The 18,586-nt window shown below is 51.5% G+C and overlaps 1 protein-coding gene across 1 annotated transcript in view; it reads left to right on the top strand.

Moving 5' to 3' along the window:
* Nucleotides 1–18,586, top strand: part of AGPAT4 (1-acylglycerol-3-phosphate O-acyltransferase 4) — a gene marked incomplete at both ends in the record, with an annotated part of 82,173 nt that overhangs the window by 49,637 nt on the left and 13,950 nt on the right. The window contains one exon of the mRNA XM_080699901.1: nt 8,729–8,898. Within this exon, the coding sequence (XP_080556027.1) occupies nt 8,729–8,898 (170 nt within the window). The remainder of the gene's footprint in view (nt 1–8,728; nt 8,899–18,586) is intronic.

The following is an 18,586-nucleotide window of genomic DNA, read 5'->3' as shown; positions in this document are numbered from 1 at the left end:
AGCCCTATTGGAAGCCCAAGCTCGGGCAGCCTTGGGCTCAGCTCACTTCTCTGGCCTTCACACCTGGAGCCAGATGGGCAGACCCGGGCGGTGAGCAGGAGGAAAGCCCTCCTAGCGCTTGGTGCCCGAGGACTGCCACGCACTGGGCTAGCCGCACACCCTGGGTTTCATTACCTGACAGCGTCAAGCTCAGCAAAGCCCTGGGAAATTATTTCCCAGGGGCCTCTTAAAGGCTGGGATATCACTGAAGTGCAGATTTACGATTCAAACTTAAGCTTCTAAGAAATGTGTCTCCTGCAGTGCAAGAGTCACCTGTGTGAGGCCAGCAGCGCATGGTGGCTCTACCCCCAGCTGGCAGGTATTTCCAGATGGCACTCACTGTCCCCCAAAGCAACACGACCTTGGGAAAGCCATCGTCTTCCATCTTCATCTGGAAAGTGGGGTACCGATGCCTGCCTGACCCGGTGCTCTTGGCTTATGTGAAGCAATCTTTGTGAAATCCCTGCTCACCTGTGGATGGGCTCTCAGCCCTGTGGGGACAGTTTCCAGCACCTCCCACCTGCATCTCTGAGGCACATCAGGGCTTGTTACCATGGCTACTGCTGGGCTGATGAGGCCTCAGGTTTCCAGACTTAGCAAATAAAAATTCACGACACCCAGCTACCTTGTTATTTCAGGCAAACAATGAATGACATTTTAGTATCTGCCCCAAATAGGGCCTGGCTTATAATTTAATATATCTTCCACTAAGACTGCGTAGAATGTTCTTATGCTAAAAGATTATTTGCAGTTTATCTGAAACTCAATTTTAACTAGGTGCCTCGTACCTTATCTAGTAACCTCAATAGGAATAAGCTATTTCTGTTTTGGAAACCCAGGAAAGAGTTTCTCTGAAAACAACTGATGTGTGGATAGGCTCTCAGAACCTGGAACCTCGCTCAGCACCAGTGTAGAGGAATACACAGTGCTCATGCCGTCCTCCATAGCGAATATTTGTCCACTAGAGAAGCTGCTTCTGTGTTAGGAAAGAGACAAAGCTAAGGATCCTGGGGCTTCTGGCCTGAGGTAAGGAAACAGGCCTGTTGTGAAGGAAATAATTTTGAAGAAACAATTTCAGAGCCAGGCGTGGGGGCGTGCACTTGTAATCCCCGTACCTAGGAGGCTTAGACAGGAAGATCGCAGGTGCCTCAGCTATTTAGTGAGGTCTTTGCAACTCAGTGAGACCATTTCAAAATAAAGAATAAAAAATAGGGCTAGGGGTGTGGCTTGGAGGATGCTCCTGGGTTCCATCCTCAATACCGCTAAAAATAAAGATAAAAAAAGGGCCAGAGATATAACTTAGAGGTAGAGCATGCCTGGGTTCAATCCCCAGTCCTCAGGAAGAAGGAAAAAAGGAAGGAGAGAGGGAGGGAAGGAGCAAGGGAAGGAATGAAGGGAGGAAAGGAGAAGGAAGGAGAGAAAGAAAGAAAGGGAGGGAGAGGAAGGATGGAGTGCAGTGTTTTTTGTTTTTTTTTGTTTTTTTTTTTTTTTTTTTTACAAACGTTAGTCTTATTTAATGTTTGTAATTCTAGGAGTGATATTATTCCTCTTTCATAAATAAAACTGAAAGCCAGCGAGTCTAGGTTCTATGCCACTGCCATATAAAGCTAGTAAATAACGCAATGGGAATTCAGATTTGGGTCTGACTTCGAAGTGTGCCCTGTGTCTCTCTGGTGATAAGACAGAATCTACTTCTAATGGACACGAGGGGGTGGGTGAGTGATTTTTAGCTAAACCGAAACTTGGTAAACGGAAGGTTCAGATAACTATCCCGTAGAAAGGAAGAGTCTGGCCCAGAGATCAGCTTGAGCAAGAGGCCAGTGCCTGGCGAAAGGACAGAGAATTGGAGGTGCGTCCGGGCACGGTGTGTAGTTCAGGTGGACTTTGGCTGCAGATACAGTGGAGGAAGGAGACGGAAGGGAGGCCGGGCGGGCTGCGGAGTCTGCACCTTACCTGGCTGATGGTGAACACAGAGCCACATGAGGGCCGCCCTCCAAGGCGGGATTGAACGGCCTCTCGAGGGGCACTGGGCTAGGATGGGATGAAAAGGAGAAGCGTCACATGTGAAGGGTTGGGCGGCGGCGGCGAGGGGGCCGATTGCTCCTTGGCAGGGGCCTTACACCTCTTGGGAAGCCCGTTTCACTGGGCTGTCATTATTCTTGGTCTTGCAGGACAGACACTTCTTCCTTCCCATCAAGAATGTCCAGGGTCGCTACAGAAAGTGCTTAGTGAATATCGTCCTTTGTCATCAGGCTCAAGGTCGGAAGGGCCGCTCAAAGCCAAGGATGAGCCGCGGCAGACCCCTGGCTTCCTTGTGCCGCACGCCAGGCACCGAGTCCAAGCTCCAGGGTAGCCTCGGTGGTGGCTGTTTTCTCCACATCAGAGGTGGGGAGGCTGAGACCTGAGAGGCTGAGCTCCCCACGGTCACTCGGCCGAGAAGAGACGGGGCCGGAGACTTTCAGACTTTTTCATTGCTTAGATATGGCAGTAATGATTGTGAAGTGATTTTCACATCACGTTTTAATCTGCATCTCATTGAGAAGTTGAGGCATGGAACGCTGCGGGCCTTGCTCTTCATTGAGGGAGTGATCGCCCCATCACTTTTTGTCTTGTTCTCTCTCCTTGCTCCAGGGGAAGTGACAGGGATGTCTGAATAGAGGCCAGGGTATCTGGGGGTCATACCCCGGTCATTGGCTCACCGCACCCTGGACTTCAGTGTGGAGGAGGCGACTTGCTCGCTTCCTTCAACTTTTTTATTATGAAAATTTTCAAATATAAGAGCACAGAGACCACCATACGGACCCCTCATATCCACAGCATCTTGATTTAACTTTATTTCATACTTCTGGCAGTTATTGAATTATTAATAGACTGATCAAAATTTATAAATTCTAGATATTGTACACCATGTGATGTTTTATAAAGAACATCTTTAAAACATAACCGGAATATCATTATAAAAATTAACAGTGTTTTCTTAGTATTAGGTAATCTTCAGATTTTACCCGTTGTTTCAAAATGCCTTTTTAAAAAACATTTGGAGTGCCGGGCGTGGTGGCCCACACTTGTAGTCCCCGCGCTTGGGAGGCGGAGGTAGGAGGGTCGCGCAGTTTCGAAGCCAGCCACGCTGGCTTAAGAGACCCTGTTTCCAAATGAAAAAATATGAAATAGGTCTGGGAGTGTAGCCCGGAGGTAGAAGGGCTTCCAGGAACCCCAGTACCACCAAAAAAACAAACAAAACAAAACAACAACAACAAAAAACATTTGGAGCATTTAAGGCAGGATTCAAATAGACCCATATAGTGCATTTAGTCCTTGAAGTTCCTCATAATTTAGAATCCCTGCCTCCCCCTTTAAATTTGCCAAGGATCTGTTGAATAGCCAGCCCTGTTTACTAGCCCATCCCCCATCTGGCCATCAGTGGACACTTCCTGTCATGACGTTTCACGTGAATCTCTCTGATGTAAACCACACATTCCATTTCAGTGTTTCCCCCAAAACTCTCTATAGCGGCAGCACTGTTCTGCCCCTCTGGGGCGGTGTGCCTCCTCGCAAGACATACAAGAAGGAAATAGAGAACACAGTCTCGGTGCCAGGGCGCTAACCAGCACCGGGTTCTAACCAGCACAGCAGTGTCCCTTAGAGATGGTCTTACTTGCTTTGGTTTTAGCTACCTAGGATCAGCCACAATCTGAAAACGTTAAGTGAACATTCCTGAAATAAACAACAAGTAACGTTTACATTGTGCGCTGTTCTGAGCGTCATGGCGCGTGGTAGCACCTTCCTGCTCTGTCCTGCTCTGTCCTGCTCTTTCCACATGATACATGCTACCCACCCACGAGTCACCCGTAGTCATCCCACTTAGACTGTTGTGGCTTAGCCGCGTTCACATTCAAGTTACCCTGATTTTACTTAGTAATGGCCCCAGAGCACAAGAGCAGCGATGCTAGCAGTTTTATTATAGTGTATCATTGTAATTGTCCTGTTTTTAGTCTCTTGCCATGCCTAATTTATTTTTTTATTTTAATTTTATTTTATATTTTTGTGGTACTAGGGATGGAACAGGAGCCTTCTACCTTCGGGGTACACTCCCAGACTTATATTCTATTTGAAAACAGCATCTCGCTAATTTGCTGAGAGCCTCACTAAGGCTGGCTTCGAACCTGCGCGATCCTCCTGTCTCAGCCTCCCAAGTACTGGGATTACAAGCGTGCGCCACCACGCCTGTCTTGCCGTGCCTAATTTAAATTTTATTACAGTTATGAAAATATAGGAGAAAACTTAGCATATGTAAGACTCTGTGCTCTCCATGGTTTCAGGCATCCACTGAGAGTTTGGAATGTATTTCTCACGAGAGGGAGGCCACCACATTCCCTGCAGGAGGGGGACCATCGCAGTCAGATTCCTAGTCTTGTCCAGTGCCCAGAGGGAGTGGCGCCTGGCAAGTCAGCTGTCGCTGTTTTGAAGAATGGGTTGTGACTTTGTCACAGGTGGGGTTTGAAGAGGTCTTGACTGTGATGCAGAAAAGAATTGAAGAACTTGTTGGGTGTGAGTAGTGGCAAAACAAGAGGTTTGTTATAAAGGAAAAGTTCACACTGAGCATTGCAGTGTGGCACACATCAGAGAGAAAGTGTGTTGCCCTGACTGGGCTTTCAACATTCAGGACGTCAGAGCCTGAGGGCCGGGGCTGGAGGCGAGGCAGGGTGGGCTGCGATTGCACAGCAGCTTTCCTGGCACGCACACATTAGCCCACGTGTCTAATCAGGCTGCTTCCTACCCTGTATCCCATTAGCACCCCCAGTCCACCAGGCAAGTGTGTTTTACTATCCCAGTGAGGCTAGGGTCTGTTCTTGGTCACCCAGTGTTTAATTTGCGTACTGCCCAGGGAGTGCTCTTTCAGAGGGATTGTGGGCTTGTCGCTTTATCATCGAGGGGCTGGGTTGCTCCCAAGTTCTGCATCTCAGTTGTTTGGGGACGTTTCTCTTCTGAGACAAGGTGTTCTCTCTGTATCCCTAAATTCTTACGTCATATCATCATGCTGTGAGGTTTTGGCTGGGCTAGAAGAAAAACCCATGAGCCACAGAGCCAGAGGGCAGGGGAGCCAGAGGGAAGGGGAGCCAGAGGGCAGTGGGGCAGCGGGATCAGAAGAGGGAGGAAAGAGGGAGGACAGAGGGAGGACCCAGTCCAAGGCCGGCTGCAGAACCACTCCTCACCGCCCCCTGCTGGCCAGGTGCTGCCAGCACACCACATTCTAGGTATGGAGAGGGCGGTGGCCTTGCCTCTGAACCCCAGGGTCAGTGGCAGGGCGCTCACAGGATATCCTGAACTACTCAGTAAATGGTAGTTGCGATCACCTTCCTCCTTTGTGGCTGGGCAAATCGATGCCCCTCTTCTTTCCCTCCATTGTTTTGGTCTAACTTTTTGCTTATCTGCACTTCTTTTAAGGAGACATCACAATAACAGATACAAGAAAACCGTATCTGCATTTCAGGCCACCTGTCTTTGCGGCCATGTGTGTTTCATCCTTTATCGTCCCCCGAGATAGCAGGTGATGGTTTACAGTTCCGAGGTGAAGGCCTCCAAGCCAGGGTTGCAAAACAGGCAGCAGTGATGGGCTGGTGTGTGCCCAACCTGGGCACGGCGGCTCCTTGAGCAGACAGCCCTCACTGTGCTGCCGGCGGAGACACTGGAAGAAAAATAAAGTTGACAACATTTGGTTGTCTGAAAGGTAAAGAGCGCAGTAGAAGGTACCAGAACCGCTGTCTGCTGTTGAGGATGGCTGAGTGCGTCCTGAGCAGCGGCCCCCCCTTTCCCGCCTGCGCGCCATGCGTCCCTCCTCTCCTCTGCTTGGACAAACGCTCACACTTCAGTGTCATTTTATTCTGAATTCATACTAAAGGGGCTCGAGGGTGGCAACGGGGGCACATAAGACAGGGTTTCTGCCTCATTCACTCCACGGGAGTGTTTCTGAGGGCAGAGAAGACGCTGAGGGACACACACGGCTTAGATGTGGGTCCGAAGTCCGACATCACTTTATCTCAGGCGCATGGCTCCCGATCAGCCGTGGGGTGGGGAGCCAAGAGTCAGGGCCCCACGTGCGGGCTCTTGGCAGGGCCGTGGCAGGGGGGGTGTCCCTATCTCCAGCCACCTTCTCTGCTCGGCCACTGCAGGTGGCAGAGAAGAGCGTGTCGGATCCCTCACTTCAGCAGTGCAGCCGGAATGCAGAGATTCCAGGCGACAGAGTCTAGAGGACTCTTGGGTGGGGAGGGCCGGTTTCCTGGGAAGATGTGAAGGAGAGGGAGGACACCCACCCCTGGATCCATCCTTCTTGGGCCAGAAAACAAAGGCCTTTCGTTGCTACCATAGAATCTGACTCTGTCCGAGCACTGAAATGTCAGTATTTAGAAGGACACTGGGTCACACACACAAGCTGTCAGTCAGCAGGTCTTGGGGGTCCAGAGGGCTGAGGAAGGAGAGCAGACAGCTCCTTGCCAGGGCGGGACTTGCTGTGACCAGCTCATGAGGGTGACCCCAGGGCGGGGCTGACTGGCCGGGCCTGAGTCACACGTCCAGATGGTCAGTGCAGGGCTTAGTCCCACCAGGGGACCCGGGGACCGAGTCACCTGGCTCCGTTTCTGCCCACATGGCCGAGCCCGGGCCCAGAGAGACCAAGAACCAATGAGTCAAGGGATCCAGGGCTGTTGGCCTCATTCAGAGACTGAGCTGAGAACTGATGTCCAGGCCACCAGATCGCTCTGGTTGAGTCACTGCGGGGCCGGCACAGAAGTGACAACAAATGCCCTCCGGCCCAGCATGCCACTTTCTCCTCTGCTTTTTCCATTATGTGGGCGTGAGGAGCAGCAGGGTGGCACCCAGATGGGCCACCCGTGGGGCGATCGCACGCCCCTGACTCACTGAGGCACTCCGGTGGAGCTCAGAGGGCTCCTCCACCTGGCAGTGCCTGGCCCTTCCCAGGTGCCTTTCTGTCTGTGGTCCTCGGATTTCCAGTCTCTGTGTGTCTTGGAATGCGTCCCACACTCAGGGGGCCTCGGTTTCTGTGCCTGGGCCGGGTGCTGTGTGCCCCACAGATATGCCAGGCAGGGCCCTGGATCGATGCGTCAGTGTGAGGCCCACGTGCTCACTCACCACGAGTCTCCAGTCCTGAGCTTCCCTGGCCTGGCTTCTTCCTCCTGGCCTTTCCCCTGGGTCCCTCTCAGGGAGAGCCACTAGTGGCCTCTGCGTCCCGGGAGGGGCATTGCGAGCTCTCTGGCCTCCCCCGCGGGCTTCGCTTTTTACTTGGTGCACTGTTTTCATTACTGCTTTTGTTTTTCTTGAGTGTGCCTTTCTCGGTGCACTGTAGGTACGCAGCATCGCGAGGTTCAGGTAAAAGCGTCCACGTGTGCAGCACCTGTGCATTTCCCTCCAGGTTCTACCCTTCCCCGCACATGATATGAAATTGCCCTTGAAACTAGTATACACAGCTCAGCTGAACGGTCTCTTTCACTAGGCCTCCCCTTTCACCTCCCCTCCTCCTTCCCCAAGTCTCCTTCCACGATTCCACTGGCATCATCCCTCTTTTATCTCAAGTCCCTTTTTATTTTCCAATTTCTCTCTGGCTTCCACCTGTGAGGAAAAACAAATGGCCTTCACTTTCTGAGACTGGCAGAGCTCCCTGAGCTTTCCTCCTCCTCTCACTCCCATCATTATGAGGTGAGCCTCTGGGAGGAGGGTGTCCAGAGGCAGTTAAAGGTTAGACAAACTGGCCTTTGTGCGCATGTGTGGTGGGGTGGGATGCTGGTGCTGAGGGAGCCCGCTGCCAAATCGTTACCCTGCTAACTGGTGATAAAAGGGTACAGCCTTCGAGGGAACTCGGGTCCCCACTCACCTCCCAAAACCAACTTTAAAAATGCATTTTGGGGTACTGTGTGATCCCAAACATTCAACTATATTTCTGGACCATTTCTACCATCTGGGCTTCTGGTGCTGCCAGGTTGGGAGCTGGCAGTCTGGGCCTGAGGCTTTACTGAGAATCCACTTGAATTGATCAGTATTGCCTGGGGGAAAAAGGCTTATGCTTTCCCAGACCCCTCTGAAAGACGTGTGAAGAGTTTTGCAGAAGCTTTTGGGATAGCCACTGTGATTGACCTATGTTTTTCTGGCCCCTGGTGTTCTGTTATTTCCTGCCCCCCCCCCGCCAGATGTCATCCATAGGAGAGAAAAAGTGGGTACTTGGTGTTCTTTGATAGAGTTTATCAAGTGCCAATTATAAGTACTAATTAGTCATTTTCCAATTGGTAAGTACCTATTAGTCATTTTCTAGGGCTTTAAGAATTCTGGCCATCATCTCTCACTGCCTTTCCAAGTTCTGTCAACAGAAGGGCCTGGGTGCTGGCTGGCTTCAGCCTCTCATTTGTTTTCTCCCAAAATATTTAATCAGGGAGTATAAGTCATTGGCTGTCTCCATACTTCCTCTTTGCCTTCCCCGAAGGCATGGTGTCTTTCTCATTTTTCTTTCTGCTTCTAAACTCTTTCAAGAACTAGGGTTTGGGCTGAAATGACCCAGAACAAAACTTTACCCCTGAGTCTCTTTCTCTCCCAGCGGGGAGGGCAGAGCCCTGTTCCCAGCGTGGCCCAGGCAGAGGCCAGAGGATGGTGAGATAAATGTGTCTGTTGTTGTGGTCTCTTCCAGAGCTGGTGATGCTTCTGGAGTGGTGGTCAGGCACGGAGTGCACCATCTACACAGACCCAAGGGCCTATCCCAAGTACGGAAAGGAAAACGCCATCGTGGTCCTCAACCACAAGTTCGAAATCGACTTCCTCTGTGGCTGGAGCCTGGCCGAGCGCTTTGGAATCTTAGGGGTAAGTGGGGAGCAGCTTCCCTCTCTCATGCACTCCTCTGGGCACACCGTAGCTGCCTTTGCTCTCAGACATTGGGAATTTGCAGAAGAATTGGTAGAGTTTTTACAGGATAAAATGTTAAAAAACTGCTTTTCATTCTTGCCGGGAATCAGGATTGATAGATCTAAAGAGCAGTAATTAGAGGTGGCCAGCCATGACTACACCAGGCATTCTACATGCAGGTGGCGTATTTAATCCTTGTGGAAGCATCGAGTAGATGGTGCACCGCAGGTGGCGTGCCACCCTCTCTTTTTAACAGCTAAGTACAGAGCACTCGCGTATTCTGCAGGTCATGCAGCTGTAATTGGGTTTGGATTTGAATGTGTCTGCTCTGACTCCCAGTCATAGTCTCAATGACCCTTCTCTGCCGCCTCCTGGCTCACAGGCAAAGTTCCTCTCTGAATTTCCATCATTGTAGGCTTAAGAACATGGAGTCCCTAAGCGAGGAGATTAGAACATGGAGTCCCTAAGCGAGGAGGTTTAAGCTGCAGAATCCAGAACTGTTTTTCAGTTCTGTTTTTCTCCAGTCAGGTTGCTTTCTGCTCGCACGTTGCGTGCAGGCCTCTGCATCCGGGTCTCTTTGACTGACCTTTGGCATCGTTAACACACAAAGGTGTGTCATGGTTGGGCCGGCATCACGCCGCTGACTTACAGTTATCCTTGGCATGTAAACATTGCAGTGGGTACCACAGCATATGTTGGCCAGGGCTGGAGAAGGGCTGGTATCTGCACCAGAACCTGTAGACGGGCTTTGCAGCTGAGAGCAGTTCCCCGCAGAGTCAAGGGGCTGCTCACAGTGCACATGGTTTGATAGCAATAGTGTTTAGGGTGTAGAAGGTTGAGACCATGGAGGACAGTGGGGCTGGAGCTCAGGGGGCCTGGTTCCACTGCGAAGAGGACAAGTACTTTTGGCCAACAGATTCTCCTTTGTTTTCCTGTTAAACGTGTGTGTGTGTGTGTGTGTGTGTGTGTGTGTGTGTGTGTGCGCGCGCGTGCGCAAATATATTTTCAAAACAAAAGCAAAAATTCCAGTATAACAGCCCTCTTTCACCCTTGGGCATATGTTCCAAAACTTTGAGGATGTTAGACCGCCCATTCTCCCGTAGCCCGTGTACCCTGTGTTTTCCTGTACACACACAGCTATGGTGAAGTTTACCTTATAAACTAGGACAGTAAGAGATTAACAATAGCTGATGATAACAACGAAAATCTCAATAGCGATATCCTGCAGAACAGGTTATTTAAAATTTGTGAATTGCTTATTTCTGGAACTTTCCACATAATATTTCCAGCCCACAGTTGGCTGCAGTAACTGAAACTGTGGAAAGCGGCGCCATGCACAAGATAGGAGCACTGTGCCTGCCCTCTTCTGCCACAGAAGCCCTGGACAGAGGCTTGGTTATAATAGTTCCATGGTTTGTGTTTTCTCTGAGGCAAAACCACACCCTTAAAATGTCACAGTCCCTGGCCCGGTTTGTCATGGCGCCTGAGGATCAGAGGCACGGTCCTGCCCACGTGTGGGCCTGCGGCTGGTGTCGGCCCTGCCTCAGAGCTCACGCCCTGGCACACCAACGCCTCCCGGACCCCGTGCTCAGCGTCCTCCCGTACTCAGCATCCTGTCAAGGCAGCGGGTCTCCGGACTCAGAGGTAAAATGCCTCTGGGTTCAATTCTCAGTGTAGATAGAGAGATAAGAAAAACTGCCCTGATCCTGTGTTTTTCATCTTCACCTATAATAGCCCCAGAGGAAATGAGTTTAAATTGAACCAAATGCAGTTTTCAGGAATTCTTGAACAAGAGTTTATTAAATTGTCTTTGAGAGAGAGTGATGAAATTCTCTTCAAAAGAGGCTTTGGCCAGGCGTGGTGGCACATGCTTGTAATCCTAGTACTAGGAGGCCGAGATAGAAGGATTGCAGGTTCAAGGCTAACCTCAGCAATTAGTAAGATCCTGTTTCAAAATAAAAAAATAAAGAGGGATGTAGCTCAGAGGTAGAATGCTCCTGAGTTCAATCTCTAGTACCAAAAAGCAATAAATAAATAAATTTAAACAATAAGCCAAACGTGGTGGTGCATGTTTGTAATTCCAGAATTTGGGAGGCTGAGATGTGAGGATCTCAGTTCAGTGACAGCCTTAAGAGGCCCTTTGCAATTCAGTGAGACCCTGTTTCAAAATAAAGAATAAAAAATAGGGCTGGAGGTGTAGCTCAGAAGTAGAATGCCCCTGGGTTCAATCCTCAGTACCAGAAAAAAAAAAAAGCTAGTTATAAAAGTAAGAAGCCTTGACCACTGGTGAGGCTGGTGGTCAGTCCGTCCTCTGACCTGGCTCCTGGGGATGGCCTGCCATGGCGTGGGCCGGGGCTACAGAGTCTTGGCTCGGGATCTCAGACCCACACCGACGCCCTCCTCCCTGGAGGTGAGTCTGGCTGGGTGGTGGTCTCGTGTGAGGGCTCGACGTGCTCATGGTCTGCTTCCAAGCTCACCAGTGGGTTTGCTGCAGGCCTCCATCCCTGCACGTGGGCCCCGCACAGCACCCTGGACAGGGCAGCCGCTTGCCTGGGGCATGGAGGGCATCAGAGAGGAGGGGTGCCCAGAGCAGAAGCTGCAGTGTGTTTATAGCTGGGATGCAAAAGGACGCCCGTCACTTCTGTTTCACTTGTTAGAAGTGAACTAGTGAGCCTGGCTGTGCTCAGAATGGTAAGACCAGGAGCCAGGAACCAGGAGGCCAGGGCCGCTGGGGCCACCGCAGAGGCCTCTGCACACTGGGCCAAGACAGCCTCAGACCTTTGCTTTTCCATTTAGTAAATATTACTCAGGATATAATGAGCTTGGTCTGAAAGCAGATTGAAATTCAGTTGCTTTTTTTTTTTTTTAACTAGGCACAGAACCTAGGGCATTCTACCTCTGAGCTACATCCCCATCCCCATTAATTTATTTTGAAACAGGGTCTCAGAAGTTGCAGAGGACCTCACTAAGTTACTAAGGCTGGCTGCGAACCTGTGATCCTCCTGTCTCAGCCTCCCCAGTACTAGGATTACAGATGTGCGTGCACCACCACACCTGGCTACGTTTGCATTTCTCTGTGAAGAGCCCTGTAGAAAGGGGAGAGTAATCACTATGCCTGAGCAGAGGGGACTCTCATGTCCCTCTCAAAGCCAGGTCTGCCCTTCAAACAGGAAGGCTCATGAGGACGATTACAATGGGTACATGCCCACGGTATGTATCCAAGGAGTGTAAATTGTGTGTGTGTTTCTGTAGGAGATGGTGTGCTGGGTGCTGGAGGTTGAGAGACACAGTCCTTGCCCCCAAGGACTCTGCAGAGTAAGAAGAGAGGTTACAGGTGTATACACCTGTTCTGCAAGGCCCGGTCTAAGGACAGGAATAAGGGGCGGAGCCTTTTTCCTGGGGATGTGGGGTGTGTGTGTGACCAGCACCCAGCAGGCCCCAAGAGGCTGTGGGGTGAGCTTTTGGGGTGCTGAGAAAGCCCCAGGGAGGCGCTGGGGCAGCAGCACAAAGGGGCATCTTGGAGGGGAGGCTGGCTTGCGGGCAGCTGTGTTTGCCAGTCTGTGGGGAAGAATGGCAGGATTTTAGCAGCTAGTCCAATGCTCTGGCGTTGACCAGCTTACAGCTGGGTTTAGCAAAGTCTCCGAGAGGGTGGCGACATTGGAGCGAAGCCATAAAGAGCGGGCATGACTTTAGGAGTGGACAAGAGGTTGGGGTGAAGGGATAAATAGGAGGCAGGGGACAGGCGTGGGGAGCCACGGGGCCTGAGGGAGGTCAACTGTCTGTCCACTCGTGGAAGCCGCGCTCGGGGGCTCTGACCCCAGGGACAGGGTCAGAGGCGCCCTCTGGGGCAGGGCCGAGCACACACAGAACCTCTCAACAGGCTACAGCTCTGCCTTACTCCCTGTGGGGTGGCTGGGACTGGGATGTGCACGTTGCTGTTTTGACCGAGGGGGGAATGATGTGCCCAGCCCTCTGTAAGATCACGTTGTAAAACCCGAGAGCCTCCCCTGCACGCTGAAAGCAGACCCGAGCCCACACTATCGGCGTTCTCATTTTATTCTGCCAGAACATTCCCGATCAACATTGGCGATGGTTCATTCTGAGCCCGCAGCGGTGGCGCGGGCCCGCATTCCCAGTATTTTGGAAGCCGAGACAGGAGGATCGCAGGTTCCAGACCAGTGCATGGTAACTTAGTGAGACCCTATTTCAAAATAAAAAGAAAAAAAGACCAGGGCTGTGGCTTAGAGGCGGAACATTCCTGAGTTCAATCCCAGTGTCACTAAAGAAAACATACAGCTCCTTCTGTAGAAGCTCACATGTGTTTGAAAGTGAGCATTTCTTAAAGTTTGATCGTAAAGGGATAACTTTAAGAAAGCCAAACTTTATCTGTAGAAAAAAGTGTTGATGTAGACTCATCTGTAGAGGCCACACAGACGTGACTTCCTATTACCCCTCATTCGTGGCACTCCTCCAATCCGTGCGTTCCCGTGCTTTGTCCTCGAACATCTGAAACAGCCCCACAGGGAAGACCTTCAAAAGCAGCCTCCACGTCCTCTGTGCTCAGCATCGGGGGCAGCGATCTCCTTTCTGCTTCTTCCTGATGGTTCTGACACGGGTGGCGGGAGAGAGTGCGAAACAGCAATGGCCCCAGTCCTGGGCCCTGTGTTTGACCTTGGCACCTCTTGGCCATCGTGTGACCTTGGGAAGGCTTTGTGACCTTTTTAATTTTTATTTTTTGCCGTACTGGGGATGGAAGCCAGGGGCATTCTACCTCTGCGCTACACCCCCAGCTGAGGCTGGCAGCGAACCACGAGCCTCTTCTCTCAGCCTCGCGAGTGCTGGGATGACAAGTGTGCACCACCACGCCTGGCTCTTTTCTGACGTTTTAGAAACAGTTAGTAACCTCCTTCTGTGTTGTTAGAAGCTTCTGCTGGAATAATGTTCATGCTTAGTTAGGTTCGAGGGCCTAGCCCGGGGTCGCATTACCTTGCTGAGAGCCTCACTAAGTAGCTGAGGCTGGCTTCAAACCTGCGTGATCCTCCTGTCTCAGCCTCCCAAGTACTGGGATTACAAGTGTGCGCCACCATGTCCAGCCTACTATTTATTTATTTATTTATTTATTTATTTATTTATTTATTTTGGTGGTACTGGGATGGAACCCAGGGGCATTCTACCTCCAGGCTACACATCCCAGACCTATTTCATATTTTATTTGGAAACAGGGTCTCACTAAGTTGCTGAGAGCCTCACTAAGTAGCTGAGGCTGGCCTTGAATCTGTGCGATTCTCCTGTCTCAGCCTCCCAAGCGCTGGGATCACAAGCGTGTGCCACCACTTTAAAACAGGGTCTCACTAAGTTGCTGAGGCTGGCCTTGAACCTGCGATCCTCCCATTTCAGCCTCCTCAGTACTGGGATTACAGGTGTGCCCCTGGCTTAATCCTCACCATTTTTATGGGGCACAAGTATTGCCACATCTATGCCAGAATGAACTGGGCCTCTGTACTCAGCTCCAGACAGGCTGCCCCAACTGCCATGATGGTGGGACATTGCTGTCTGCCCCAACTGCCCCACTGGACCAGGCGAGCTGGGATCTGGAGTGGCAGATAGAGGTGACCAAGGACGCCGGTGGATGAAGAGCTGGCGAGGAAGGAAGGGGCGGCCCCCCAGGACTGCTGCACCTGAGCACCTGAACAGGCCACGCCAAAAACACCAGTGTGCGCGTCATTTTTTAAAGTGTTGTCCCGAGTGAGGCCTAGCAAGGCCTTATGGAACAGCAGTGTCTTATTAGCAAGCTGGAGTGGCCCACCTGGGCAGTTATAAAGCAGGCGTATAGCAGCAGGCCATGGCAGTGCTGGCCAGGGGTGGCCTGCCCCCTCTGCCGCCAGCCCTCGGCAAGTGCCGCAGCCATACTGTCTGCTCTGGGAGGACGCCGCTCACCACACTCACTGCCCCTCGTGGTCATCCTGCGACTGTTGAGAACACCACCGGAGGCCTGCGGGGCGTTGAGCCGAACACAGCTCCTGCAGTGCCTTCTGCTCCTCTTCCCATCACTCAGACCTGCAGGCGTCCCAGGAAGACCTGGGCTGGCCTTTTAATACAGGAACTGCCGGGCGGTGGCGCACGCTTGTCATCCCAGCTTTGGAGAGGCTGAGCTCAGAGGATCGCGGTTCATGGCCAGCCTCAGCTACTAAGTGAGGCCCTTTGCAACTCAGTGAGACCCTGTTTCAAAATAAAAGGATAAAAAATAGGGCTGGGGATATAACTCAGAGGTAGAATGCCCCTGGGTTCCATCCCCAGTACCACAAAAAATAAAATAAAACAGGAACTGGAACTGGGCGTGGTGGCACACGCTTGTAATCCCAGCATTTGGGAGGCTGAGCTCAGAGGATCATGGTTCGCCGACAGCTTCAGCTACTTAGGCCCTCCGCAACTTAGTGAGACCCGGTTTCAAAATAAAGAATAAAAAATGGGGCAGGGGGTGTAGCTTGGAGGTTGAATGCCCCTGGGTTCTATCACCAGACCCCCCCAAAAAAAAAAAAAAAAAAAGAACAGGAACTGGGAGAGGGCTGTGAGGAAGGGCAGACGGGCCGTGTGCAAGGATTCTCTCATCTGTTCTGTCCTGACTGCCGTGACCCCTCGGAGCTGAGGCAGGAGTGATAAATACCCCGCTGAGCTCAGCCCCTTGTGGATCCCCAGTTTTCTCACCTATTCACTCGTATCTTCCTCCTCCTCCTCCTCCTCCTCCTCCTCCTCCCCCTCCTCCTCCTCCTCCTCCCCCTCCTCCTCCTCCTCCTCCTCCTCCTCCTCCTCCTCCTCCTCCTCCTCCTCCTCTTCCTTTTCTTGCAGTACTGGCGATGGAACCCAGGGGCATTCTATCTCCCAGCTACACCCCCAGCCCTATTTTTTATTCTTTATTTTGAAACAGGGTCTCACTGACTTGCAGAGGGCCTCACTAAGTAGCTGTCCTCGAACCACGCTCCTCTTATCTCAGCCTCCCGAATGCTGGGATTACCAGCGTGCGCCGCCACGCCCGGCTTTCGCTACACCCTCTGACCAAGAACACCTCGTGGCCTCGGCTGGGGGAGGACGGTGTGCTCAGGAGCCAGAGCTCCGCGCATGCGGCTCGACTTTGCCGAGCGAGGCCTGCTCATTTCCAGTCTGAGAGAGGATTCTTAGCGCTCTTGTTTCACGTGTGGTTGGTGCTGCATTTCCCCTGTTGCTGTGACTAATTGTGGAACTGGGTTCATTTTGTTGGAGAGCTCTCGAGATTCTTCTGGTAGCATACAGGCCCCGCCATTTCCCTCTGGGCACCAGAGGACGTGGACAGCCAGGGCAGGAAAGCGTGCTCGGCAGGACGGGGCGACGTTTGTACCACCGTAGCTGGCACCAGTGCAGTCTCTCACCTTGTGATGTGTGTGTGCATGTTTGCGGACACGTGCATGCACACGCTCACAGCTACTGGTTCCTCATCGTGAGCTTTACCTAGGGTCTTAGACTTCAGGGACGCGTACAGACCTAGCCAGTCCTTTCTCTTGTGAGAGCGAGGGTGTGCTCAAGAGCTTCCTTGGGGGGATCAGAGGCAGAGATGTAACAAGTGCCCGGCTTTCTGTGGTTCCTCACCCACTGGACTGATGCCTCCAGGGCAGGGTGAGCCCTTGCAGGGCACCTAGTCCCACGGTCCTCTCCAAATGCCTTTGCGTGAACAGGGCAGCTTGGGGTCAGTGCAGCTGGGTTACACGTCACGTGAGAGCACGCGAGCTCCTGTCTTCTGGTCCTCGGTGTGGCCTCCGCAGCCGGGCTGGGCCGTCCAACCCACACACTCGCTGCTCATCCCCAGCTGTAAAGGCTTGAAGTGTGCACCTTTCAGCCTATTGATTTTTTAACAAATGTCTTATTCGTTTTCAAAGTTCCACTAAACTTTGTTTTAGTAGAAATAAATAACAGTGGGTAAACCCGAATGACTAACTGGTGGCCAAACCGACACACAAATACACACACACACACACACACACACACACACACACACACATATATTTTGTGGATGGAACCCAGGGGCATTCTACCTTTGAGCTATACCCCCAGCCCTATTTGTTTTTATTTATTTTGCAGCCCTATTTGTTTTTATTCTTTATTTTCTCATTGAGTTGCAAAGGGCCTCACTAAATAGCCGAGGCTGTCCACAAAGCACAATCCTTTCTCAGCCTCCCAAATGTTGGGATTACAAGTGTGTGCCACCATGCCCAGCTGGTTGTATATTTGAAAGCCAGGAAGTGATACTTAAGCAAATGTCACCTGGCAATCCCTGCCTCTGAGCAGATCCTCTGCTGGTCCCTGGGCAATGGTAAGAGGAGGTGGGGACATTGCAGAAATGTGCAAGATTCCCTACTGGCTCCCACCAGCATTGGAGCACAGTTTAATTTTACCACTTGGTGACAGCCATCTTGAAGAAAAGCCTTCACGCGAGAATCCTTATCTTTTTCGTGGTGGAGGTGAGAGCCAGCGGCCTGCGTTGGAATGCAGTGGGTCTCAGCAGTGGGTAGAGTGATTCTTTCTGCCCCCAACAGGGCTCTGCACCTACTTGGGCCAGGTGTGGCCCTCTGGGCCCTTGGGACCAGCTGTGTCCCTGGTGATGGCTGGTCCTGACCACGGCTGCTTCACTACATGGACCAGGCAGCCGCAGTAACAATTCTTAAGCCCCCTCACACCCGCTCACACTCCCACAGGCTCGGGTGTTCTGTGAGCTTTTACCTGTAGGACATGCCACGACAACGGTACCCTACTACCACTAGAAGTGGTCAGGCAGGACCTTCTGCCTTATCCTTTGTGGATTATCCTGTACTGCCTGTGAAATGTTTGATGTTCTAGACATGCTTACATCTTGATGGCTGGGCACATGAGCCGAACTCCTCGGGGAAGCCTGCCGGATCTCCCTTCAAGCTAAACCCACAATCAATGCAACTGGGATGTTTTCCTTTACACTCTCTTAAAGATGTTACTGACCACACAGAGCAACTTTCATCGCCCTGGAAGGGTCATGGCGTTTATAGTTTATTAATTCTGTTTCCCAGGGGATTGTGAATGTTTTTTAATAACTTCTCGTCTGTTAGTGGTAAATGAGTTAGTGGATATAAGTCAGCACAGGGCCCGTCGAGTGGCACTGAAATAAGCACGATGTTTTACTCACTGTATGCTAAAGGATGGCTTAGAAAATGAGTTTTGTGGAAGAGACATTGGACACCGTGTCTGCTCCCTGATAATCAACGTGTGCAGGTTCCCATATGCTATTACACCTTCATGGGAGCACCATAAGGTTGGTATGAATTTCCTTCTAACGTAGTAGAGGAGACTGAAGGCCAGGAATGTGAGGTATCTTGACTGAAGTCACACAGATGGGCCATGGAAGAGCCTGGTTAAAACCAGACTCTCTGGAGCCCGGCGTGGTGGCGCATGCTTGTCATCCCACATTCAGGAGGCCAAGACAGGAGGATCTAGGATCGCAGGCAGCCTCGATACTTAGTGAGGCCCTTTGCAACTCAGTGAGACCGTGTTTTATTTTTTATTTGTTTTTATTTTTATTTTTTGGTGGTACTGGGGGTTGAACCCAGAGGCTTTCTACCTCTGGGCTATACTCCCAGACCTATTTTTG

The sequence above is a fragment of the Muscardinus avellanarius genome, assembly GCF_963383645.1.
Source record: "Muscardinus avellanarius genome assembly, chromosome: 8".
Taxonomy (NCBI): Eukaryota; Metazoa; Chordata; class Mammalia; order Rodentia; family Gliridae; genus Muscardinus; species Muscardinus avellanarius.
The sequence above is the reverse complement of the archived record's forward strand: the minus strand, read 5'-3'. Positions and strand labels throughout refer to the sequence as shown.